Source organism: Cynoglossus semilaevis, chromosome 20, assembly GCF_000523025.1.
Source record: "Cynoglossus semilaevis isolate Cse_v1.0 chromosome 20, Cse_v1.0, whole genome shotgun sequence".
In the NCBI taxonomy this organism is placed as follows: Eukaryota; Metazoa; Chordata; class Actinopteri; order Pleuronectiformes; family Cynoglossidae; genus Cynoglossus; species Cynoglossus semilaevis.
Genome location: NC_024326.1, coordinates 7,906,276 through 7,929,105, shown reverse-complemented (window position 1 = coordinate 7,929,105; position 22,830 = coordinate 7,906,276). Strand labels below are relative to the sequence as shown.

General features: G+C 40.4%; 1 protein-coding gene across 6 annotated transcripts in view; it reads right to left on the bottom strand.

The window, feature by feature from the left end:
* Window positions 1-17,127: 17,127 nt before the first annotated feature.
* The window catches only part of ss18 (SS18 subunit of BAF chromatin remodeling complex), a 7,788-nt gene continuing 2,085 nt past the window's right edge, over window positions 17,128-22,830 (bottom strand). For 2 of the 6 annotated variants that reach the window (XM_008334385.3, XM_008334387.3), the window contains exons 5-11: window positions 22,311-22,541; window positions 21,740-21,910; window positions 21,368-21,445; window positions 20,134-20,256; window positions 18,907-19,037; window positions 18,473-18,534; window positions 17,128-17,297 (exon numbers count right to left, since the gene is read on the bottom strand). In XM_008334385.3, the coding sequence (XP_008332607.1) occupies window positions 18,502-18,534; window positions 18,907-19,037; window positions 20,134-20,256; window positions 21,368-21,445; window positions 21,740-21,910; window positions 22,311-22,541 (767 nt within the window). In that variant the 3' untranslated portion in view covers window positions 17,128-17,297; window positions 18,473-18,501. The remainder of the gene's footprint in view (window positions 17,298-18,472; window positions 18,535-18,906; window positions 19,038-20,133; window positions 20,257-21,367; window positions 21,446-21,739; window positions 21,911-22,310; window positions 22,542-22,830) is intronic. The other 4 variants (XM_008334386.3, XM_008334388.3, XM_008334389.3 and 1 more) reach the window with 3 other exon arrangements.

The following is a 22,830-nucleotide window of genomic DNA, read 5'->3' as shown; positions in this document are numbered from 1 at the left end:
GATGAAACAAAGGGAAAACATTAGAACAGGATACATCATGACATCTACTGCTGCTAGGTCAGATAACCAGTTAAGTGGGTTCCATAACTTGTTGTGAGTCCGTGTTTTGCATTTCTCTTCCTTGTTTGCTTCCCATTGTTAGTTTGCTCTCTTATTTCTGCAGCTTCCTATGTATGTATTCTGAACAAACACCGCACTGTGCAACATGCAGCCAGCCAGGGAGGCAGCATACGAAGGCAGAGTCCCCGGGGACGACGATGGCCTGGTGGGTTTGGTTTGTACACCCGTCACACACTTCCTAGGGGTGACGTGCATCACTGCTCCACTGAGGGAGGGCCTTTGTCATGTTTACTGTCATGTTCCGAGGTATGCTGCATAGCTTCAAACACATCAAACACATCTACAGGAATACTGATATTGGGAATGCCACGGGGAGTCGAAGAAAAAGTACACACAGCGGTGACAAACGGAAATCCAGAGTTTATAATCTTTGGTTTTAGGCTCAGTTTAAATGAAATCAGTAATTTATAAATCAGTTTTAATGAAATCAGTTTAAATCAGTTTACTGAACATTAACATTAATATGGAGTTTCCCACAGTCAGACATTTTAATATGAAAAAAGGTTTTTAATTGATCCATCATGAGTGGAGAATAAATGTTGGCACCAATTATGTCATTTCTGTCTGGTTCTGCAGTGATAACATCCTCTGTCTGTCTTAGATGCTACATCCCTGTGTCTATTTACTTATTATAAGAATCGGAGCTTCTTTCACTAAACAGATCATGATCTCTGTCCTTCAGCAAAAAATTAAATTATGTTTCAACCAAACTAACTGTCCTTCAGCAAAAAATTAAATTATGTATATAATCCCCAAAACACTTCACAGACTGGAGTTAGATTAAGCCAGGATTAGTCCTTAATCCACATTAGTTAAACTTGGACGTTTCACTAGCTGTCATGAACGTGGCTTAAATTTGGTTTAGTAAGTTGGAGACTACGGAGTCCTGGAGTAAGGTAAGTCAGCCTAAATGAGAACACCTGGGTTAAACCCTCAGCAGGTTGAGTATTAGCACATGCTGTTGGTCTGATGGTACGCAAAAAAACCCAGAGTGGAGTTGAATGGTGTAGAACATCTTAAGGTGAGATATTAGCATTATTATCATTATTATATAAAGAAAAGAAATTACTGGAATATAGGATTACAATTTAAAAAAAGACTTAATGATCAGGATTTATAACAGCTGAAAAAGGTAAGCAACACTTCCTCTTTTTGCAAATATTCAGATTATTTTGAAGTACTTTATCAATTCTGTAAGTTTTTATAACTGTCAGAAAAGCTGAAAAAACTTAACACTGGATCCAAATGTTTGACTATTTTACAGCTACTCAGTTACAGTGTCTGTCCTGTCCTGTCCTTTCTGTCTTCTCAACATCTAGACTGATGTTGACCACCAAATACCACCGTCCTTACTGGACCTGGTGACTGGAGCTCTGTCCAGAACTGACTTGTCTATGACGCGAGGATGAGGAGGTGCAGCCCTGAGTTTCTGCCGGACTCAGAGGAAGGTTGGACTGGATTAGACGGCTGACAGCTGGGCCACATCTCTGGGGGCACCGGGTGGGGAGAGCCCCCCTCCGTCTGACTACCTACGCACCAGGTGTCAATTTAAACATGAAGGAAGGATGGAGTGAGGCAAAGAGTAAGTAAGTGAGTGAAGTGGGGCCACTGGTAGTCCTAGGTGTATTGACATCAGCAGTGCATGGGCCGTGCAGTGCACACCGTTAGGCATCAGGAAACATACTGTTTATTTAGTAGCTTCTGACTTAGGGCCAGTAAAAACATGCGCTCACTTGGAGGAACAGACACAGGACAAAGCGTTCCTACATGGTTTAAAAACGGACTTCTGTGGTTTGGATGATAACGTTCATGCAGGAAAGAAAGCATGGAGAAAGGATAACCTATCTAGTATGATTAATTACAGCTCAAGCTATGACGAAGATTGACAAAAGACCAAAATCAAAATTTCCTGAATTAGAGGAAACAGCAGCAACATCCACATTTAAAGTGATTAAAGTGAGTCATGGTTGGGTCACGTATCCAGAGGTTTGATGCAACCCTCCTGCCGACAGAATAGAGTTTGTTCTTAAAAAAAACATCTTTACTTGGGTTTTGATTAAAAGTGATCCAGCCCACTTCAGGGAGTATCCTTCACAGATCCGGTCAGAATGACAAACTGATTCAAAACATAACACATCCACATCCAGCTTCTGTTTTTTAAGTGATTTAATGCGTAATTAAATCTGACTTTTCCAATTTGTATCTAAATGCATTATTTGATGGGCTGACTTTCAACATTTGCTACAACTTCCTTTGGAGATTCCTTGATAGACCATTTGATTGTAGCATGCACAACAACTGCTATAATTTACTTCAGCAGCTCCATGTTAATATGAAGAATGTTCCAGTGCCATATGAGAATTTTCTATAATAGGTTTTCTCCGGTCCTGGGAGACTGCTTTGTGTATTTCCTGCACTGAGACTTGGCCATCACTGGGATGTGGGATGTGGGCTGGAGTGGAGTTTATTAGCTGGTGATATTCTAATGTGATTTATTTTTATAAATGAGAGTGGGGTGGGAATGCAAGTGGGGGTGGAGGCCAGTATGCAAATGTGGACCCTCATTAAACACCACTTCCAACACACGATATTATCCGGCGCTGCTCTGATTGTTTGTGTGCATTAACAATGTGCAGCCAGACTAATGACAGCGTAATGATCAGAGCACTCATGATGGAGCCATCAGAAGACTTGACATTTACACATTCAACGTATTAGGAGGATCTTTACCACCCAAACACACGGGTTAACTGCAGGTCACTCCTCATGAATTTATCGTTTTGAAAGATTTGTCTGTCTTTCCTGACATTAAGACGGTAACAACGCTAACACAAACTCTGAAACTGCTGAAAACAACTTTTTCTGTTCGCAAAAAAATATCCAAGATCCACAATGTAATGCATTATTCAGAGTAATAATTAAACATTATGTGGTATTTTATTACAGTAAATATTTATATGTATGTTCACATGTACTGACAAAGCTTTGTTAAAAGCAGCACTGAGGGAAAAACTAATACACAAAGCACAGTTATAAATAGAAACAGCTAAACATGAATCCAGGCAAAAAAAATAAATAAAAAAATTACACTATTTATTCACTTAACATGTTTAATTTGCACATAATGACAATCGTAGCCCCCACCCTGGTGTTTCTTTATAGTATTTTCTTAACGACTTCATTATACCGAAGTCAAATATTTAACACTGCTATTATAACGCTGCTATTTTTAGCACATTACTGCATTGTTTACTACGCATGTGTAGGTAGTTGTTAATATAGATACAACCTGACAACTACTAGGACACAAGTCTGAGGTGAACATGTCAAAAAGACAGCAGAGAGACACCGTCAGGTCAGACCTGAACAAAACTCACCGTGGAAAATCAGGACACGGAAACCAGTCCCCAAAAAACTACAGCAGAGAAGTTACACAACAAACAATGTGCCTTGCATAAGGTTCTGGGTTCGATTCCACCTACTAGTCTCTAGTCCCAAATTGTGTCACATGACAACCAATGAAGGGAGCAGCTGAAAGTGATTGTTCCAAATATGCAAAATAGAATTAAACACGTGTCAAACTCAAGGCCTGTGGGGCAAATGCGGCCCACCAAGTCACTATGTGTGGCCCATACAAAGCATTTAAATGCCCTATAAAAATAATATACAAGTTCATAACATATGTCTATGCTTCATCAGAGTGTATATTACAACTACAACGATGAATTCATGATGAAGAGAGATCTGTGAGCAGAGATCTACTTGGTGCGTTCAAGGACAAGTAGCATCACCTCATCAACATCAACCAAAACCTGACTCATAAGTTTGATTTGAATGTAAGTTTCTCGACTTGATAATTTAAGTGATGATACAATATTTGTACAGTAACTTAAATAAATAATAATAAATTGCAGAAATGCTTATTATTTGTTATGAAGTAGTTACATCTATACAGTCTTCCAGTTACAATAGCGTCTGTATTACTGATGTGACTATTATTACCCTGGACTAAAACACGGTTGATATACTTTACTACTGTACATGCTCAACAAAACACATTATTATTAAACACTTAATTATATTTGTTAAGGAATCTGGATGAAATTACTTGCTTATGCCAGGTTTTCTTTTTTTACCAGCAGTGCTTTTGTGGTTTGCTGTGTCTTAAGACGTTGCTAAAATGACCATGACAACATGCACAGCAGTTTTATTTTTGGGTCTTCAAACTTTTTTTTCTTTTTTTCCCTCTCTCTCTGTGTAGTTAGGATGCAGTTCCCCTGGGGATCCTCATAAAAAACCATTTCTGCAGTAGGATGTTTATCTTTGCAGCTTTTGTGAGAATGAGGAGATTAACCCCCATAACTAGCATACATCTACTAGTTGATCTGAGCGTCATTAGTCCACATTAATAACCCATGGAAGTGCAAATGGGGTTTTTTTTATCATCTTAATTACATGACATCTGAGCACTCTCTCCACAGACGACGACTCTCTTCAGAGAGGAGACGACAGCTTTGTGACTGCACGGCTTTTTGTTTTCGGTGCATATGTGACAAAAAAAAAAAAGTCTGGGTGCTAAAAAAATTTGTCTGCACGTGTGTCTATGTTCTTGCACACACACACACACACACACACACACCAGCCATCTAATCTAAAAAGGATGCCATTGCCCATTAGAGAGATGGATTGACAGGAGCGCAGAATAAATCTTTGTGGCAGCGAGTCAGAAATATAAATAGAGCACCTAAGACAGATTTGTCTGCAGTGTTGATGAAGTTACCTCTGGGGGTTGAGCTCTACCTTTTTAGTAATGAGGACAACCACAAACAGTTTGGTCTCCTAATAAGAAATGATAGTTTCGGAGGTGCCAGACAAAAATGCCACCCAAACGCCTCACGTTTCCACTCTTCTGATCCTCCACGGAAACATCATGTGTGCTAACAATTAGCCCCACCTGCTGGCTTTGATGTACACTTTGTGTAGTATTACAATCCAGGTTTACTGTATTGCTTTTCAATGTCAACCTTATCCACTACCTCTGCAGCTGAGTTTATGTCTGATGCCAAACGCAAATTTCAAAAAAGGTTTGGTTGAATATTTGTAAAAAAAAATAAATAAAATAAAATGTTGTAAAACATAAACTAACACCTGCACAACAACAGACAGCCACATTAATTCAATAACATTGTTTCATTGTATATACAGAAATGTGGTCGCTACATGTTGCAGTTTTGTATGCAGAATGTTTTGTCGCTATTTTGGTCTAACGCCATTTTAATAAAGCAACATTAGACAAACGTCACGTTTACTGTAGTACTGTAATGAGGTGAAACTTGATCTGTTGGTCACACTCACCTGTGTCCTGGCTCCTCGTTTGGTCTCCCTCGTCACACCTGGTTGTATATTCACCCCTGTCCCACACTGAGCTTTGGTCAGTTCACTGTAGGTTCTGTTTCCTTCGGTGTCCCACGACTGCTGCATCTGCATCAACAGGAATGGTTTTAAATTCAGACATTTCTCCCGCTGAGTTTTTATTTTATTTTATATTTTTTAATAAAATAAACTTAAATTCACAATATGAACATCAAGAAAGATACGATTTATACTAACAAAGCAGGAAGAGTCAAAGGTGCTGGTCACCCCGGTCACAGGTCACCCTCATGTATTCATCATGTTCTGATTAGAGTTGGAATGATAAATTACACTCTATTCCTATGGTCAGAATTTAACCCTTGCATTAAACACATCAAGGAATAATGCATGATATGCTCCAGTGGGCCTCATAAAATGATGTAGTGGGTCAGATTTGGCCCACGGGCCTTTAGTTTGACATACTGTATGTGACCTAACTACACTACTTAATTTATATTGCATTATGTGTTCATCATCAGATGTAAATCAGTGTGTTGTGTTTGCAGTGCTATACACTAAGAGTGCATCTTATTTAATGTGTGTTTTACCAAAACTTCCCCTCGTTCCAAAAGTGCACAATTACCCGAATAATTAATGTCAAGTATAAATGAATTATTTTAATTAAATCAATAAACAGCGTTGAAATCAGGTAGGCAGGCAGGGGAGGGGAGGCTCTTTTACCCATTTTATCATCAAAGCAAGTGCTGTGCTAATTATGCCAGCAGCACCCAGTCAGATCAGCCCACCAGAGACTGATAAGAGAGCTGCTCAGGGTTACAGTGATTGCACACAGCTCCCTCCACCAGCCTCTCCATCTCAACGCACAGGTCGCGTCTGTGATTTCCTCGCAGGAAGTGAGATGCACGATGATATACAATAGCACTAGATGAGGGTGTGGTATGCAATTTCCCAGCCCGAGTTTAAAGCTGGCATCCCACTCCATTAGCGCTGTATTGCTAATCAATGTTCGGCATTATAGGATGTATAAATCACGCTGTGACACTGGCTGCATGGGTTGTTAACGGAGAAGTCACAGGGGAGGCATAGGCAGAACAAACACGCCGACACCAGGAGCAGAAATGTCCAGGGCTCAGACTGAAGCATTGACACCGATCTGACGTTATGGTGATCAAGGAGCCGAACAATGGGAGGATTTGGAACAACAAAGACCTGCAATACACCAATGTAGACTTTAGTAAAACAAATATTGGCCGGGCTTTGCTACAGCGAAACACTCGCAGTCTCAGAGCTTTCTAGTAATCTGGGCTCAAAATGATTATCTGCAATTTGTGGTTACCAAACAACCACACACCACCGGAGGTGTTTCTCAAATATTCAGAGGGAAGTAGAGAAAGGGTTCCTGCGATTTCTTTTTTTTTTTTTTTTTTTTTAATTGAGGATGTAGTTATTCTGCCTGAAACGGTGAGAAGGAAAGTGCACACGCAGGTTTTTGTATCCTGAGTGTGATACTGGGGGGGAGTTGATGTGGGTGAGGGGGGCATCTGAAGTCTTGCAGGCCCCTTTGATGTCTCCTGAATATGGGCATAATGTATGTGTAATTAATAAGTCATTTGCATATGATGAACTAGGGCACTTAGTCAATGTTCTCGGGATACAAATACCTGAGGAAAACAATAACAACGGAGAACATTAAAAATGGGAGTCTACGCGAAAAAAGACAAATCTACGGCCCGCTTCGTATTAGAAATACATTAGCAGCTAATTATGTCCTAATTGCCAATATTTTAGCAGGTGTTTGTACTTAACCAGTGGTAATGTCCTCCTGGAACCAGCTCATCAGGCGAATTCTCAGGTGGCCCGCTGCAGTCCTGGGTGATTATCGTGCGACAGGCTCGGACTTATGGTCAAAATACGTAGCAATGCAAATTGAGGAGGCTGTGGAATTACAGAAAGAAAGTAAGAAAAACATTAAGTTAAAAAAAAGTTTCTGTATGAACTGTTCCTCAAATTATTAACAAAAAAATACTATTAAAATATCTTTACCAATAAATATAAATCACAGCAGAATAATTGCATTAATTACATGAACAATATGTAAATAAAGATGGATGTCCGATAATATTAGCATAATTATGTCAGAATCATTATCTGTTTGTGCTGAGTGAGCAGGTGTAACAGGAACTCTTTCAGAGGCTAAAGAAAATGAACCACAGATATTCATTTAACTTCTCTTCATGCCCAATGCTGATCATGTTGCTGTGTTGCAATCACCACGTGTCAATCATGCAGCTGCTGCTCACTCTTCCACTGCCTCACGCTCTGTAAAGTGTTTTGCATGTGAGCTGTGGGTCAACAACGTAAGAGCTGTCTTTTATTGTGAAAACACCTCTAAAATCGTGCAAACAGATTTCAGTTTAACCACTGACACTCGCATACAAAGTAAATTGAAAAAGAAATAATCATCATAATTATAAAACGAAAATATTTTTTAAAATGGGCCAATATTATATAATAGCTTTATGAACATTTTAAAGAAAATTTGATAAAAAAATAAAAAAATACAAATTGAGGCATAATATAAACACATTAAGTCAGTTTATGAATTACAAATTACTTAAAAATAATTATTATATTATTTAATTATTTTAAATAAATAATAATTACAATTACAATTTTGATTTATTAACACCTAACACATTAAGTACCTGCCTAAACAACAATGATAGTACTACTAAGTACTACTCTAATTAACAAGAGTAAGTAAATTATATTATATTCAATTCCTGGGTTAAAAACCCTAATAAAACAACCACTGTTAAAACAATGAACTGATTTTTGCACTGAAACAAACAGTGACTAAAAGCAGCTTCACACTGCATCAAAATTACTTCTAAGAAAATAGAAAAAAAAAGAGAGTAATAAGTTGAATTGAAAAACCGGTGATAATAAACCAATTGATTTTGTCTGAGTTTGTGGTTTGACACCTGTTGCACATTAGCGTTCTCCCACTGACACAGTGTGAACGTCTGAATGAAATTCATTTGTTGGGTTGTTTTACAAAGTAGCTGGAGAGGAAAATACACAGTGAAGTGAGACTGGTCGACTTTAGCTGCACTCAAATGTACTTTGTTTACTTCTTTGTTTGAAGAAGAAACTAAAATACATTTTATTTGAAGAAACATAAGACCTAATTTTCAGACTAAGTTATAGTTGAGACGATGCCTGCCAAAGCACAAATATTGCCTCAAAGGTTTAGGAACCAAACAACAAGTTTAGTTTGTTGACATGGCCTTCAAATCCCAACTTCCTATCTGCGAATACGGTGGTTTTGACAACGTGTCCAACTCATGGATCCTTGTGCAACTTACAGGAAGTCTGCTGCCAACTACTGGTTGTGGATACTACAGCAGACCTTCAGAGATCACGTTCTTTCCTCTGTGGCACCTAGAAAAGCCAGCAGGTGGTTTTAATCTTTGGGCTGGTTGGTGTTCATGTCACTGTGTGCCTGTTGACCAGATCTGGCCCCTGGAGTCGCCTTACTTTGAAACTACTGCCCCAGATCATTACAACATAATAACTGTAATGTAAATTACCGCGACAAACAAATTAAATCTGCAACTTAAACGACTATTTTATGTGGCTGGGCCTGACTGCACGGATTACCTGCGTTCATCAGTAACTACATGTCTACTTATAATAATGATAACGTCTTCGGAGACTTACATAACATCCTTGTGTGTCATTGAAACTCCTCCAGACGGTCCCGCAATTTATTTGATGTTTTTATTTTGCTTTCACAAGTCTGACATAGCCCAGATACATTTTCCCACCTCCCAACTCAGAGTTAGCTACATCAAATATCTGTTTAACTTTTTCCCTCCATCTTTTTTTTTTCCCACTCCCCACCCTTACCATTGTATTGTTCGACCTTGAGTGAGATGCTGTCAGGCGCTTTTTAGAACATAAGCGTTGCAGTTTCCCATAATCCACTGGGAGCGTTGAGGTGAGAGCTATGGCCCAGTAGCACTCTGAGTGGCTGGCAGCGGATCAAAAGCAAACGAGGTTTCTGAGCTCATTCCAATTATAACAGCACACACTATCAACTACAAATACAAACAGCACGTAAGTGATAGCGCTGGTGGCCTGGAGGACTGCTGCCAGAGAGCAGGCAGCATGCTAATCAGGATACCTCTTGCCATGGGCTATTTAGGGAATAGCCTCTCATCCCACCAATTCCCTGTGCCTTAGCCCGGGAAAGGAAAGAGAAGAAGGAGAGTGAATTCCCTGAGTACTCAATCCAAGGACAAAATATTAGAAAATGGATCTTTATCTTTGCTCTCGGCCAATATCCATATTAATTGTAAAAAAAGGGCAAAAAAAAAAAAAACAATGCTAATGCACTGACTAAAATATATGGAGTGAGACTTGTCATACACGTAGACACTACAAATGTTGATACTCTCTGTAATTGCCTCTCCTACGTGTTCAATTTGCTGCTGAAAATAGCTTAAAGACAACGACGCCGAGGTAAAAAACAGACTCTCTTTAGAGTTTGCTCGGTACCACATGCACTTTTGTTGACTCTGCTAAGTTGGCGTCACAAACTATACCCTACTGTTTAACCTTTGCAAAGAGCAGAGTGTGGAAAACAGGATCCTCGCTCATTTGCACATCACTTCACACTGTTTATTGCAATTAGTCTGATTATTCATAACAACATCTTCCCAAGCATGCTATTATCGTCAGCCAATCCAGGAAAGTGATTTATATCCGGTGGACTGTCATGGGGAAAAGGAAGTAAGATGTTTGGAGCAGCTCTGTGGTAACATCTACGCCCGCCTTCCCCCCACCACCACCCCCTTACTCGCCCCCACCCGTGCAGACAACCCCTCAGAGCTTGGCAACTCTCCAGAGCCATGCAGGGGCAGCGGAGTACAGCGGGAGCCTGAGTGAGAAGCACACATTGTGCTCGGCGGGACCCCACCAGCCCCGGCCCAAAGGCACAACTCTCAAGGACATGGAGAACTGGGGCAAAGAACTTCCAAGCTTCCCACTGTCAGGGCAGGCGGAGAAAAAGAGGGAAAGTTTCCAGAATGTCTCTGTCTGTGTGTGGATGCGAATGACGATGATAATGATGCAGCCTCTTAAACACTGAACAGCAGTCATCCTAAACTGTCAGAAACACTAAAGAGTGCCCTGGAAATCCTAATCTAGCTTTTCTGCCACACCCCCGTTTGTGCATATGATTTTTGAGGAGCATATTTCTCCTTGTGCCACAGTTTAAAAAAAAATTAAATTAAAATTAATTTGCCTTACTTCACTATGCCTCACAAAGGGGCACCCTTAAGGGATGTAGGATTTGAACCAGTGATTTTGCATTACCATCATGTCGCCCCCTGAAAGAAAAAGTTATTTCTGAGTTTGTGCAAAACTTTCTGCAGGTTCATGATCTGGTTCTAAATGAAAAAAAAAAGAATGTAAAAAGTACCGAGGACAGGTTTGTAACACTTACTGTGACCACTACTGTGGAGCTGTGGCAGTAGAACAGTTTTGAAATATTTAAGCTGGACCTGTCATGGTGCCTTCACTTGCCTTTTGAGGTGTGAGGTAAAAACAACAACCCAGTGCAAAACATCAAACTTCAGCGCTGTGTCGCACACATTCGAAGCAGAATCGTAATATTTTATGATATTTTTTATCAAAAAAGATGACGCTAAGTTTGAAGTTGACGTCCTGGAGGAGATGCCCAGAGTGTGTGACCAACATTCACAGATAAATGAATGATTTCTGACTTCCTGGTTGGTCACAGAAGATGGTTTCAGGAGACTGAATTGTTGATGCTGACCTGCTACACGTGTCTTTTATTAACCATGAGTTTTCATGCATGTTCGGACTGACAATTGGAAAGAGGTGATAAAATGAACAGATGCATGTGAAAAAAATGAAAAATTATATATGAGTCTGGCACCAACACCTTTAACCTTGATGTGTTATATCATGTCCTCATAGTATTCGTTTCTCTGTCATTGTCCTCGGGCCCTAATTAATGAGTTGAACAGTTACAACAGTTTCCTTTTAAAAAATAGCTAAAAAAGCCAACATCTTAATGGCTGCTGCTACCAGCAGTCCTTTCTTTCATTGTTCTTCCAGTCAGGAGTTCGCATTTACTGTTGGTCAGCCCCCCCTCTCCGTCGGCATCACAGGGAAGACACCACACTGATCTGAGATGGAGTACCCCCAACCAAACCTGACCACATCGACCCATGCCACCATCCTGGGCGTCTAATGGAAGTCCCGGGCTTCCAGACGCCTCCCCCGCTCCGACACAGGCATCAAGTAGCGCTCTGCTAATCATTGGAAGCAGCAGGCCGCGCAGCCCTTCTTTTTCTCTCTGTAGGACTGGCTTTTTGGGAACATCGCAGGCAGATGTGTTCAGATGAGCACGTTCTAATTTGCGGGCCCAGGTTAATGCTCTGCCAGTGGCCCTGGAGGATCGATACCTTTATTTCCCTAAAACACCAGCGTGGTGAGAAGCGGCTCACTGGGTGCTTTTAATACTGCCGCAGCTCCGGCGATGACTAGGCTGTATTGATTGTGCACATGTGGAACTACGTGCGCCTTCTGGGGAAGGATCTATTTGTGTCACCCTGGGCTGGGACGGGGGCTGCACCGGAGGAGTGGAGAGCTCAGCCAATGGAGGATGCCAAAAACATCAAAACAGCCATGTTTACAGATTACCCAAAGGGAAAGCAAATTACAGCAATTATGCAGGCTGTGGGAATACTGATATCAGCATACCTGCTATTTTACCCAGAGACTACTTTTTATGAGTCTAGAAAACATACAAAACAACACACTCAATTTGACTTGATGGCCAAACTCTCAGCAAAATGATAGGATTTAGAACAAAGCGCTGCACAACAGATGCATATAAAACAACATCTTTCAAGGGGATCGGCTTGTGTGTGTGTGTGTGTGTAGTTCACGTCCAAAAAGTATTTTTCCTTTGTTTTGTTTTTTTTTTTTAAATATCTGCATATATCAGGGAGGAGGTAATAATGATGTTGAACACCGTCTCTGTCTCTTCTTGACCGAACATTGGCAATGACTCGTTCTCCTTAAACACAGCAATTTGTTTTTTCCGGAAAGCTCTTTGACTTTAGAGCAGTTATCTGGTGCATCAGCACAGAGACAACATGCAGAGGAGTCTTATCCAAATCACAGGCCTTTGTTTGCAGCTGTCATGACATATTCATGACTGGGGCCATAATAGTCAGATTCCTGTTAAATCCCCCAGGGAGTGCACAGAGAATGGTGTCACATCCAATTACTGCAGCACACTGTGGAGGTAAATCAAAACTGGTGCCATGAACTCTGGTATCTGCACATGTGAGCCTGCACACGAACACACACAAGCAAGACTATAGTTTATACCAGCATTGATAGAATATTGGAAAACACATTCCACCGGTTACGTCGAGGTCATGTATGGATTATGTGGAGAGATGGGATTGGCTGGAGGCTGTTGGCTGCCATCTCCTCAAAAAACAAATCGACAAACATACAATCTAATACGAGTACGTGAGGCAGACAACGCTTAGTCAAGATTTAAAATGTATAGATTTTGCTGGCTGGCTGGGTGGCTGGCAGGAAGTTGAAATTGCAGATTATTTGACCTTCATTGGTGGGGAAACAACCGGGTCAGAGTCTGGGTTCACAGTTCGCAGACACCTCGTCTTAAGCACCAATGCTGTGATGATTTTTCTGCAGAGTGAAATCGATGCCTTTGTCTTTTTTCCTCCACAGTGTTCTTTGGAAGGCCCAGTGGTTTGGTGGTTGGAGGGTATCTCGGCACTGCGTAGCCCCATTTCACCCTGGAGCGGTGCAAAGCTCCTGCCCAATAAAACAGGCTGCATCCCCAGGGCCCCTCCCTCAAGCCTCCAGTCAGCGCTTGTTTTTGCACCATTTATTTAGTGTGACACATCTCCAATTAAACTGTGGAGGCTGCTGCATTCCCCCCATAACTACCTCTTATACCTCCCCATAGACTTTCTGTCACACCGAGAGTGCGGGTATGAGAGAGTGAAAGGGAGAGTTGGAGAGGGAGACAGAGGGAGAGAGAGAGAGAGAGACAGAGAGAGAGAGCGATCACATCTTGCCTGCCAGCTATGATCACAATGTCATTTTCCCCTCAGTGCTTAGGAGCCTCCTCTGAAAGGTGCCCTGAATTATAATTATCAAAATATTGAAAAGGATAATCATCCTCTTAAGTGACGCTGCCACTTTTTTAATCTATTTGCCTCATCATTACACAACAAACACGGAGAACTGCTCTTCCATTGGATTTCTTAAAGGAAACGTGTGCAACAGTGTTCACTGCCTGTTTACCATCCTGCAGGAGGTGCTATAATCATAACTTGAATGCCCTGTTTTCGGCGAGTGAAGTGTGCAGGTGCAACAGTACTGTTCCATTAAGATCTGAGTTCTTGACTCAGATCTTAATGGAACCAGCTTTCCAGTTATGCTTTACTTCAACTTTGTAGCACTATTCTTGTATATCAAATAAATAAATAAGACATACAAGTTTGTCAAACAACTCTCCATAACGTGATGTATTCATGCATTCAGTACTAAGGCACATCTTAGTGTTTGGTTGTTTTTTAACTTGCTGGTATTATGAAAGAACAAATCTAACAGTGAGCCTTGCTCCTGTTTTCACCCTGATGTTGAAGAAACCACCTGATATTGTTGACCTACTTTAATAAAGGACTCATTAGGGCAATGAGACACAACAATAGTGACCAGTGGGCAGCCGGTTCTAGTGAAAAGCTGTTATGGAGTACAAGGTCGCTGGATTGTCACATGTTTTTAGGTACAAGTATTTGAATTAATCATCGGCCGCTTGCATCTCCATATGTTAACTTCGTCAACATGTTATTCTTCTCTGGGTTTTAATACAAGATGTGGATCCGTTCCACAACTCCTACTAATACTCCTAATACTTAACCAACCTCCACAGCCATTCACTTCTACACCTACACATGTTCGTATACACAACCAGACGCTCTCTGTTACGTCTCATCAATCGAATATTTGAAGGAGATCTTACATTGGAGCTAAGTGTCTCCTTGCCACCTCTTCATCCTCCCCTGACGGCCCCAGACACAGTCACAGGAGGAGTGACTTTGTCCGACCCCAATACCGTCTGCAAGAGCACAGCTGAGGGCAGCAGCTGCCAGGGAGGACTGGTAGGGGAGCGCCCAAAACGCCAGCTCCGCCAAGCAGCAGGGCCAGAGGGAGCCCCAGTGGCAGCTGGGAAGGGTGGGGCTGCCAGCTGTGGAGCAGCAGGACGGTGGGGTGACTAGGAGATGCCACTACACCTGAGCAGTATACACAACTGCGTACACAGGCATGCACAGGTTCCAAAGGTATACTCAGAAACTTCTCACTACGCTCTTTATTTTCTAAGCACCTGCCGGCTGCACTCGCACACACACAAACGCACACACACACTTATCATTGGCACCAAGGCAAGGAAAGCAGTCTGTGGCCCTCTTAACACCAGCAGCACTCTCCCATCACGTGCTCCGGCCGCACATCTGGCGTACCATCTGTGTCACTCCCCCCAATGTGACAGGTAGTCCCTCTCTCTCTCTGGAGGAAGCAGAGAGGGAGAGAGGGACACAGAAGGTAATTTTGGGTGTAAATGTGCTCTGGATCTCTCTGGATGCATCTGGACAGAGCAGACACACCGCTGAGCAGGGCAGGGTCATTATCAGTCGGAAACGGACGGTTGGACGGCGGATGGAGACAAAACAATTATATCATACTGACACTTCACGACAGCGCTGATAGTGCATCATATTTGTTGGCGCTAGTGGTGATGATAAGGTCAATGATGTCGGGTTGAAAACAAAACAACAACACTGTGTGAGAAAGTCAGAGTTTTTCCAAAACATTTCTGCAACAAACAACATAAAATACCTAGGATTTCTTTTTATTCATCTTCACATACACACCTCCACTGCAGTACCTGTTGATGACCTCATGTCTACAGCATCACTATCCAAAAGGAAAACCTTTGGTGTCAGCTCAGAAAATAGGTCACTTTTCAAACGTGCCTTTTTCTGAAAAATTGTTCAAGAATATTTTGTTTCTGCGAGGGGGAAAGAAAATCCTGAATAAATAATGCTGTTGTGAAATGTTCTTCTGCTGTTAAAGAATTCCAAATAAATTGGAATTATCTGAATAATTCCGTGTGTAAATAACACAAAGTTGACATATGTAAAGATTCTAACAATTTATTTTAATGTACAGTTATACAATGCCATGACACAAATGTAACCATTTAGACGAGGTGGAAAAATGAAAAATATTACAACAGCCATATTTATATATATATATTTATAAACAACACTAGAGGACGTGAAAACCCTGCTGTTTTTGCTGCTGTACATATGGGATCCTTAAAGATATTAGAGACAGATATTAAGCCAGTGATATAAAACCACCTACTTTGAATCCATTTTCAGAACATTATTTTCACATCTTATGTTACATATTTAACAGGTACAATCTTTATTATTCACACACACAACACTATTTAAATGACATTATTATAGACATTTATTCAAAGGGGGAAATGGAGTCCAGCATCATCAAGGCAGACAAAGTAGAAAGATTTGACCCAAATATTTATTCAACTCAACGTCATCTTTACCATTCACCACTTTGCAGTCAATGGACAAGACGGAGGCAAAAAAAAGGTTCCAGAGCACTATCATACATTTTGCAGTGGCATCAGCTACATGTCAACGCATTGAGCACATAAGTTAAAATAAAGACAAGTGGCCTTTATTGTAGTCTAAAAATCTACAAAAAATTGGAATTCCATATTGACTTTCGTTGGCTGAAAAAAAAAAGAAGAAAAAAATACTTACCACAGAATGTAGAAACTATTACACATTTGGCCTGCATGTCACTTCATTTTCTTTTTTTATACACAGAAACAATTCAAATGAAGAGTCATACGTTTTCAATACAACACAGACTTTTGAAAACAAAATGTGCTGAACGGGATGGTCGTTAAAAGGTCATTAAAAAACACTGACACGTACACGTGAAATTAACAACACAGTTGTAGTACTAGTTTCCGATGTCTTATACAAAGTTAGCTTGGTCTAAAAAGCATTAAAATATATTTTTACATCATCACATACATCGAGACGTGTACCATGGCCTAGCAAGAAGTTTGCCCGGTGCATTATTTCACATCCAACCCCCCCTCCTCACTCACACATACACACACACACACACACACACACACACACACATTTCACTAATGCTGGCATTATTGCTTCTTATAAACAGGGAGCTGATGGATGGATAAACAATGCACCGTGGTTTGTTAAAACTCTACACTTAACACCATCTCTGATATCCAAATAAACGGTTTGCTCGTTTTCACAATCTGCAATGCTGAAGGATAAGGCAGTCCATTTTTTTTCTTTAAGGCATTGCTGCTTTGAGACAGAGTGGACCAGAGGACGAGTCATGGACTTGAGTCAATTCACAGGATACAGAGAAATCACTTTACAGATGTAGGGGAGGTGGGCAGAATATATCCTGTAAGTCTTTTTTTTTTTACCATTGTATGTTTGTGTCTGAGAGAATCTCAGTGAGCTGCAACCATCATTAAAGTCTGCTGAGACACTGACCAGAGGCCAGCACTCACACAGAGACCAGAGCAGAGACATGTGGGTCCCAGTGACCTTCTCTCACTGTTGGTAATTCCCATACTGGCCCTGTAGAGAGAGGCCATAGATACACATTACTTCAAGTAAAAGCAAATATTCTTAAATCTTAACTGGGTTTAAAGTAAAACACCTACACCTGTAGTTGTAACAGTAGCATACTGCAAAACCTAGATTTAGGATGCATTTACTCATGTTGGCCAGCAGATGGCACTATGGCCTCGTCTTGCAGACTGCAGCATCAGTACATGACAATACTTCTGCTATTTACTAAGACAATTTAAATACTACAGGGATGCAGTAATTACAACTTAAGGAAATAAAAAAAGGAAAAAACAATAACAGTATTATACACAATAATCTACTATACAGTACATCAAATCCTCATCAGAACCAACCAGGATGCAGTTAAAGCAGGTAAGTCTTTGGTATTTTCACTCTCCAGGTAACGCATGCTGTGTATGTGGACCTCATAAATTACTATATGACACCTGGTTAATAATAAATTAAGGAAACAAAAAACAGAAATCTAAATAAATTAGGGCTGTCAATCAATTTAATCACAGGGTAGCTGAGGATTAATCATGAATAATCACAATCAAACTTTAACGGGTAAATCATGATTAATCAAGGAGAATTGATTTTTTTTTCTGAACACTGCTGTAACAGAAAGACAAATAACAGCAGTGACAGGGTTGTTTTATTTGTGACTGATCCAAATAATGGAATTATTCCTGTCAAGATTCTGCAATGGTATAATTCATAGAATTGGTGGGTTGTTGTAGTCAACATTGTATTGTGCCTCCTAAAGGTGGCTTGTAGAACCTGTAGACAGTTGCAATTTTAATCAATCAGTCTCCGCACAATCCATTTGACAGTTGTGTCAGTCACAGACTTATTTACTGCCCTGCGCTCAGTGAGGCTGATCTGACACTGTGTGCAAATAATAACCTGCGGATGTAAGCATAAGGACAGTAGAATTATAGTATGTATCATGCATGTCACTCTGCCATTGTACTTAAATTGATTAAAAACTATGATCGGACTGCTACTACTAATGCGATTGCCACGTTAATGTCGACAGCCCTTTTACTAAACCAAAGGAGAAAAAAAAGAGAGATGGAGGATAAGAAAAAAAACAGAAAACAACAAATGTGAAATAAAAATATAAAAACCAAAGCCACTTGTTCAAACGTCTAGACTGAGGTCTTCACAGCAACCATTACCTTTGCTTCATACAGAGCTAGTCAGGGGTTCAAATCCCTGGGTCTTTTATCCTCATGTGTCCCTGAGTATTCAAAGATAAAGAAATCAAATAGTGGCTGTGGCCCCCGTAAGAGACCACAGAATATACAGGGCATCTCCTTCTAGACAAGAGAGCAGTCAACATTCACTGAGGAAAGAAACATTCGCATTTCACTCGAAACGCTGCTTACATGTAAAGTTAAAAACATATATTGCAACTTACAAATATGACTGTCTTCTTGGGGATTTTTTTTTCTTCAAATATTTTAACCCAACATTATAAAAGCATGCACCATATTATTACTCGGTAAGAGCCAAAATATATAAAACTGACAATAATAAACATGAAAAACGCTACAAACTACAGCCGTGTAGACGACTTCCTGCCATGGTCCAGTGCTGTGCATTTACTCACTTGGTCATAACCGTACGGACGCTGCTGCTGGCCCTGCGGGGGTCCAGGCTGAGGAGGGCGATACCCTCCATACTGCTGCCCCTGCCCCTGAGGATAATTGGGGTACTGTCCAGGAGCATTTTGAGAAGGCCCTAGAATGAAGAAAAAAAAAAAAGAAAAATTCTAAAATGTCACCCTATAAATGTAACAAAGCAAGTGAGGCTGGAAAACCAGACTTCATTTAACCAGTAAAAAAACAAATTCACTTCATCAGCTGTGGTACGCTGCGGCCATGTTTATGAGCAACGTGAAGGAGCGGGAAAAGGTTGACAAGGTCTGGAGTCAAATGAGGCCCATGTTGCATTGTTATGTGCTCATAATGCTTTCCACCATCGAGCATTAGCTCGTGGGGACCTGCAGGAGAGAGCATTTGCACGCGTGCCACAGGGAATTCACCTCGTAGCCTTTGCCTCTCTGCTAGCTCATTACTGACATGAGCTCGGGTTTAGACAGAGGATGAGTGATGGAAAGTTTCAGCAAAGAAAAAAAAAACGAAAAAAAAAACAAACGCAAGAGCCTAAGGAGGTGCGAGTACTGTACATGAGCCGCAAGTCAAATTTTTCTCCTAAACATTCAACACTTCATTAAAATGCAACTTCACCAGAGTCTGAAAAGAAACTGACAAAAGTTCAACTTTGAGGTAAAAAAAATTAGCTCTGTAGGAATTTGTTGCCAATTCTAATATAAGGATTTGCTTCATTTCCTTTCTACTGGGAATATATACAGTTAAATTTTAAAGAAAAAACACAACCCTCACAAATGAACAACTTTAATATCAGAGCAACCAAAGATTTAAATTAAACTTGAATAAAAACCTGTTGGAATTATTGAAGCTTTGCAATAGAATATAATCTAGCTTAAGCAATTTTTTCCCCATTTCCCAAAACTGAGAGGAACTCAAAACATCCCCAGATAACAACAAATTATCTGATGAAAGAAATTAACAGCAATACCAAAATTGTTCAGACGCAAATAAATTATTTGTCTTATTTTGTTTTATAGCCTTGTATATAAATGAACTAACATTTATAGTTATCTGATCTGCAGAAGTAAACACAAAAGTGATGAATCCTACAGGGCTTTTAATGGACATGCCCATCTTAGAGTGTTTCCGCAGGGCATTAAGACTGATCTGACTATGGTCCCCACGACATGATGAAGGCATGTAAATTCAGCGTATAAACTCACCGTAGCCTTGCTGCTGCGGCGGGTAGCCCTGTTGGCCTGGGTACTGCTGTTGTGGAGGGTAGCCCTGCTGCTGGGGTGGGCCTTGCTGGTATGCTTCCTGTTGCTGTCCATACTGGGCATTACCTTGGGGGGAGGGGGGGGCGATACCAGGCAACATCAGCAATACGTTGATAAATTGACAGCAGCGAAAATTAATTTTGTGGACAGCATTTTAACTTGATGCTGTACCATTAAAAACATGTTATATTTTGCAAAACACCCCACTGTGCAGTCCACTCCAAGTTTGGCAGATACCCATAACATAAGATCATGTTTATCCATAAAAGTAGTTTTAGGTACTGTCTTAGAGTGAAGTGAAGACAGAGACAATATCATCAAATATTATCTAAAGCGTAAAAAATGTTGCAGAGTTAAAGGGCAACAGGTCAGAAGAAAATAAAACTGAACATAATTCACCAGGTTTTGTATAAAATGTCTTTGGTGTAATAGTAAGGAGTTCTTATGTTAAAGAGTAAATGAACCGGCTTAGGTTGACATCTGTTGAATTTTTTTGACCGACAGCGCCTCAATGTGGAGAAAAAAAAAAAGAAGCAAAATAAATACAGTGAATCTGGTAAAACAATATCAAGGAATGAAAATGAAAAACAACACATCTTTAATAAACCTTCAAAATGGCACACAAAAAGTGGTAAAAACCTCTTCAGCACAAAAAAAAAAAAAAACATGGTATGAAAGGACAAAGGGGGAAAAGGTGAAGTCAGCAGAGGAAATAAACAAAAGTAAATGTTAATTGAACGAAGAAAAAGCTGTTTGATACAAATCTTACAGTGAGGTGACTGTGAAATAACCTTCTGTGTAATGACAAAGTACAGTACTCTACCCATGCATTTAGGTAGTACTATACATAATAGACCATGTACACTGGAAGTTTCCCATTTTTTTTAATTTCACGTGAATTTGACTCAATTAATTGTTCCGAGAACTTTTTTGTAAATGCATACACCCAAAGGTTGAGCACCATAATACATATTTTTATTGAATCTTGGGACAATATATGTATTTTTTTTTTATTTAAAACAATTATCTGATTCGATGGCCCAGAAAATAATGAAGAAACTGCTGTCTTTGATTTGGTTTCAGTCTCTTGGCATCATTTGTGTTTTAACACAACTCCTGGGTTTCTTGGGTTGTTTAATTTTTTTTTTGTCTCCATGTTGTTGGAGAGTTCTCCTACCTTCTGAAGCTCCCTGTCCTGCGTGACTGTATTGGTCCCCATAGTAGTCTTCCTGCCCTGGGTACTGCTGAGGGGGTCCTACATACACATACACACAACATACACACAAGTGGATTCAAGGTGTTGTTGAACTGGCTGTGTAAGAGGAAAAGGAAAGTGGGATGGATTCCTTCTCGCTACTGCTAGCTTTAAAGCTTTCTCATGGTCATGTGATTGAGGGGTGGTAAAGGAAAATTAGATCTCTTGCATGGAGATGTCTGTGGGATATAAAAATAGAGAGAGAGTTGAGGGGAATAGGAAAAAGAAATTCAGAAGGGAGAAGGAGGGAAAAGAAAAACCAACACTCGTCCTGACACACTTTGACTCGTGTACCTTGTTGAGGAGGTCTGTAGGGAGGCATTGGCCTCTGCCCCATGACATGGTTTCCTTGGTTAACCTGACCCATCATGCCCATGGGGTTCTGTTGTCCTTGGTAGTGCTGTCCACCACCACCAGGAGGCATGTTATACTGCTGGGAGGGAGGCTGCTGGTGCATCATGGGGCCTGTGACACAGAAGTGAGACTTAAAGCTCAACAGTTAAAAAGTAGGGCTGTCCAAATTACAACTTTAATTGGTTTGTGAAACAAATCAGACTGTCAAAATGCAAAGGTATGATTAAAATTAATCAAGTCTCTAAGGATACATACTTTTTTATATTTCCTTTGACATCTTTACTTTTTCTAATTACTTAAGCCAGATTAATCACACAAAAAACATAAATATCGAGTCAGAAACATTCATCAGTAAATAGTTAAATACATATAAAATCACAAAAAAAGTCAATGTTTCCTAAATGAACACAGATTCATTTACATTCACAACATGGCTTCAACCAGTGTATAGTTTCTGTGGATGATGAGATCAAGCAGGTAGGAAGAACATTTACACAGGTGTTTGTTTTACCTTGGTTGGGCTGCATGTTCATGTTTGGCCTTGGACCGTAGTTTCCCATAGGTTGACCTTGGGTCATGTTCATTTGGCTCTGAGCTGGCATGCCTTGGGAGGAAGGAACAGTGTGATTGTAGCCGCCCATCGAGCCATGACTGCTGGGGGGTATATTCATAGAACCACTGGGCATATTTGGTGGCTGGTTAGGGCCTGGACCCGGTCCTTGCATGGGCATGTGATTAGGCCCTGAGATTAGAGAAGACAACATTCTTAACCTTTTTTTTTTTTTTTTTACTTTTATTGCCTGACGTGTCTCATGTCCTGCAGTATAGACGACGGCAATGTAGGACATGAAATTCCCCAAAAATACATAATAAAGCAAAAACAAAACATCAAAATGATGATATCTTAAAAGGGAGAATACAACTATAAAGAGTCTGAGACCACCAGAGCTGACACACTGGTGACATCATCCTTCAGCAAACAACCTTCCTCAGTTCCATGGTGTTGCTAAGCAACCCAAGTGATACAGGGA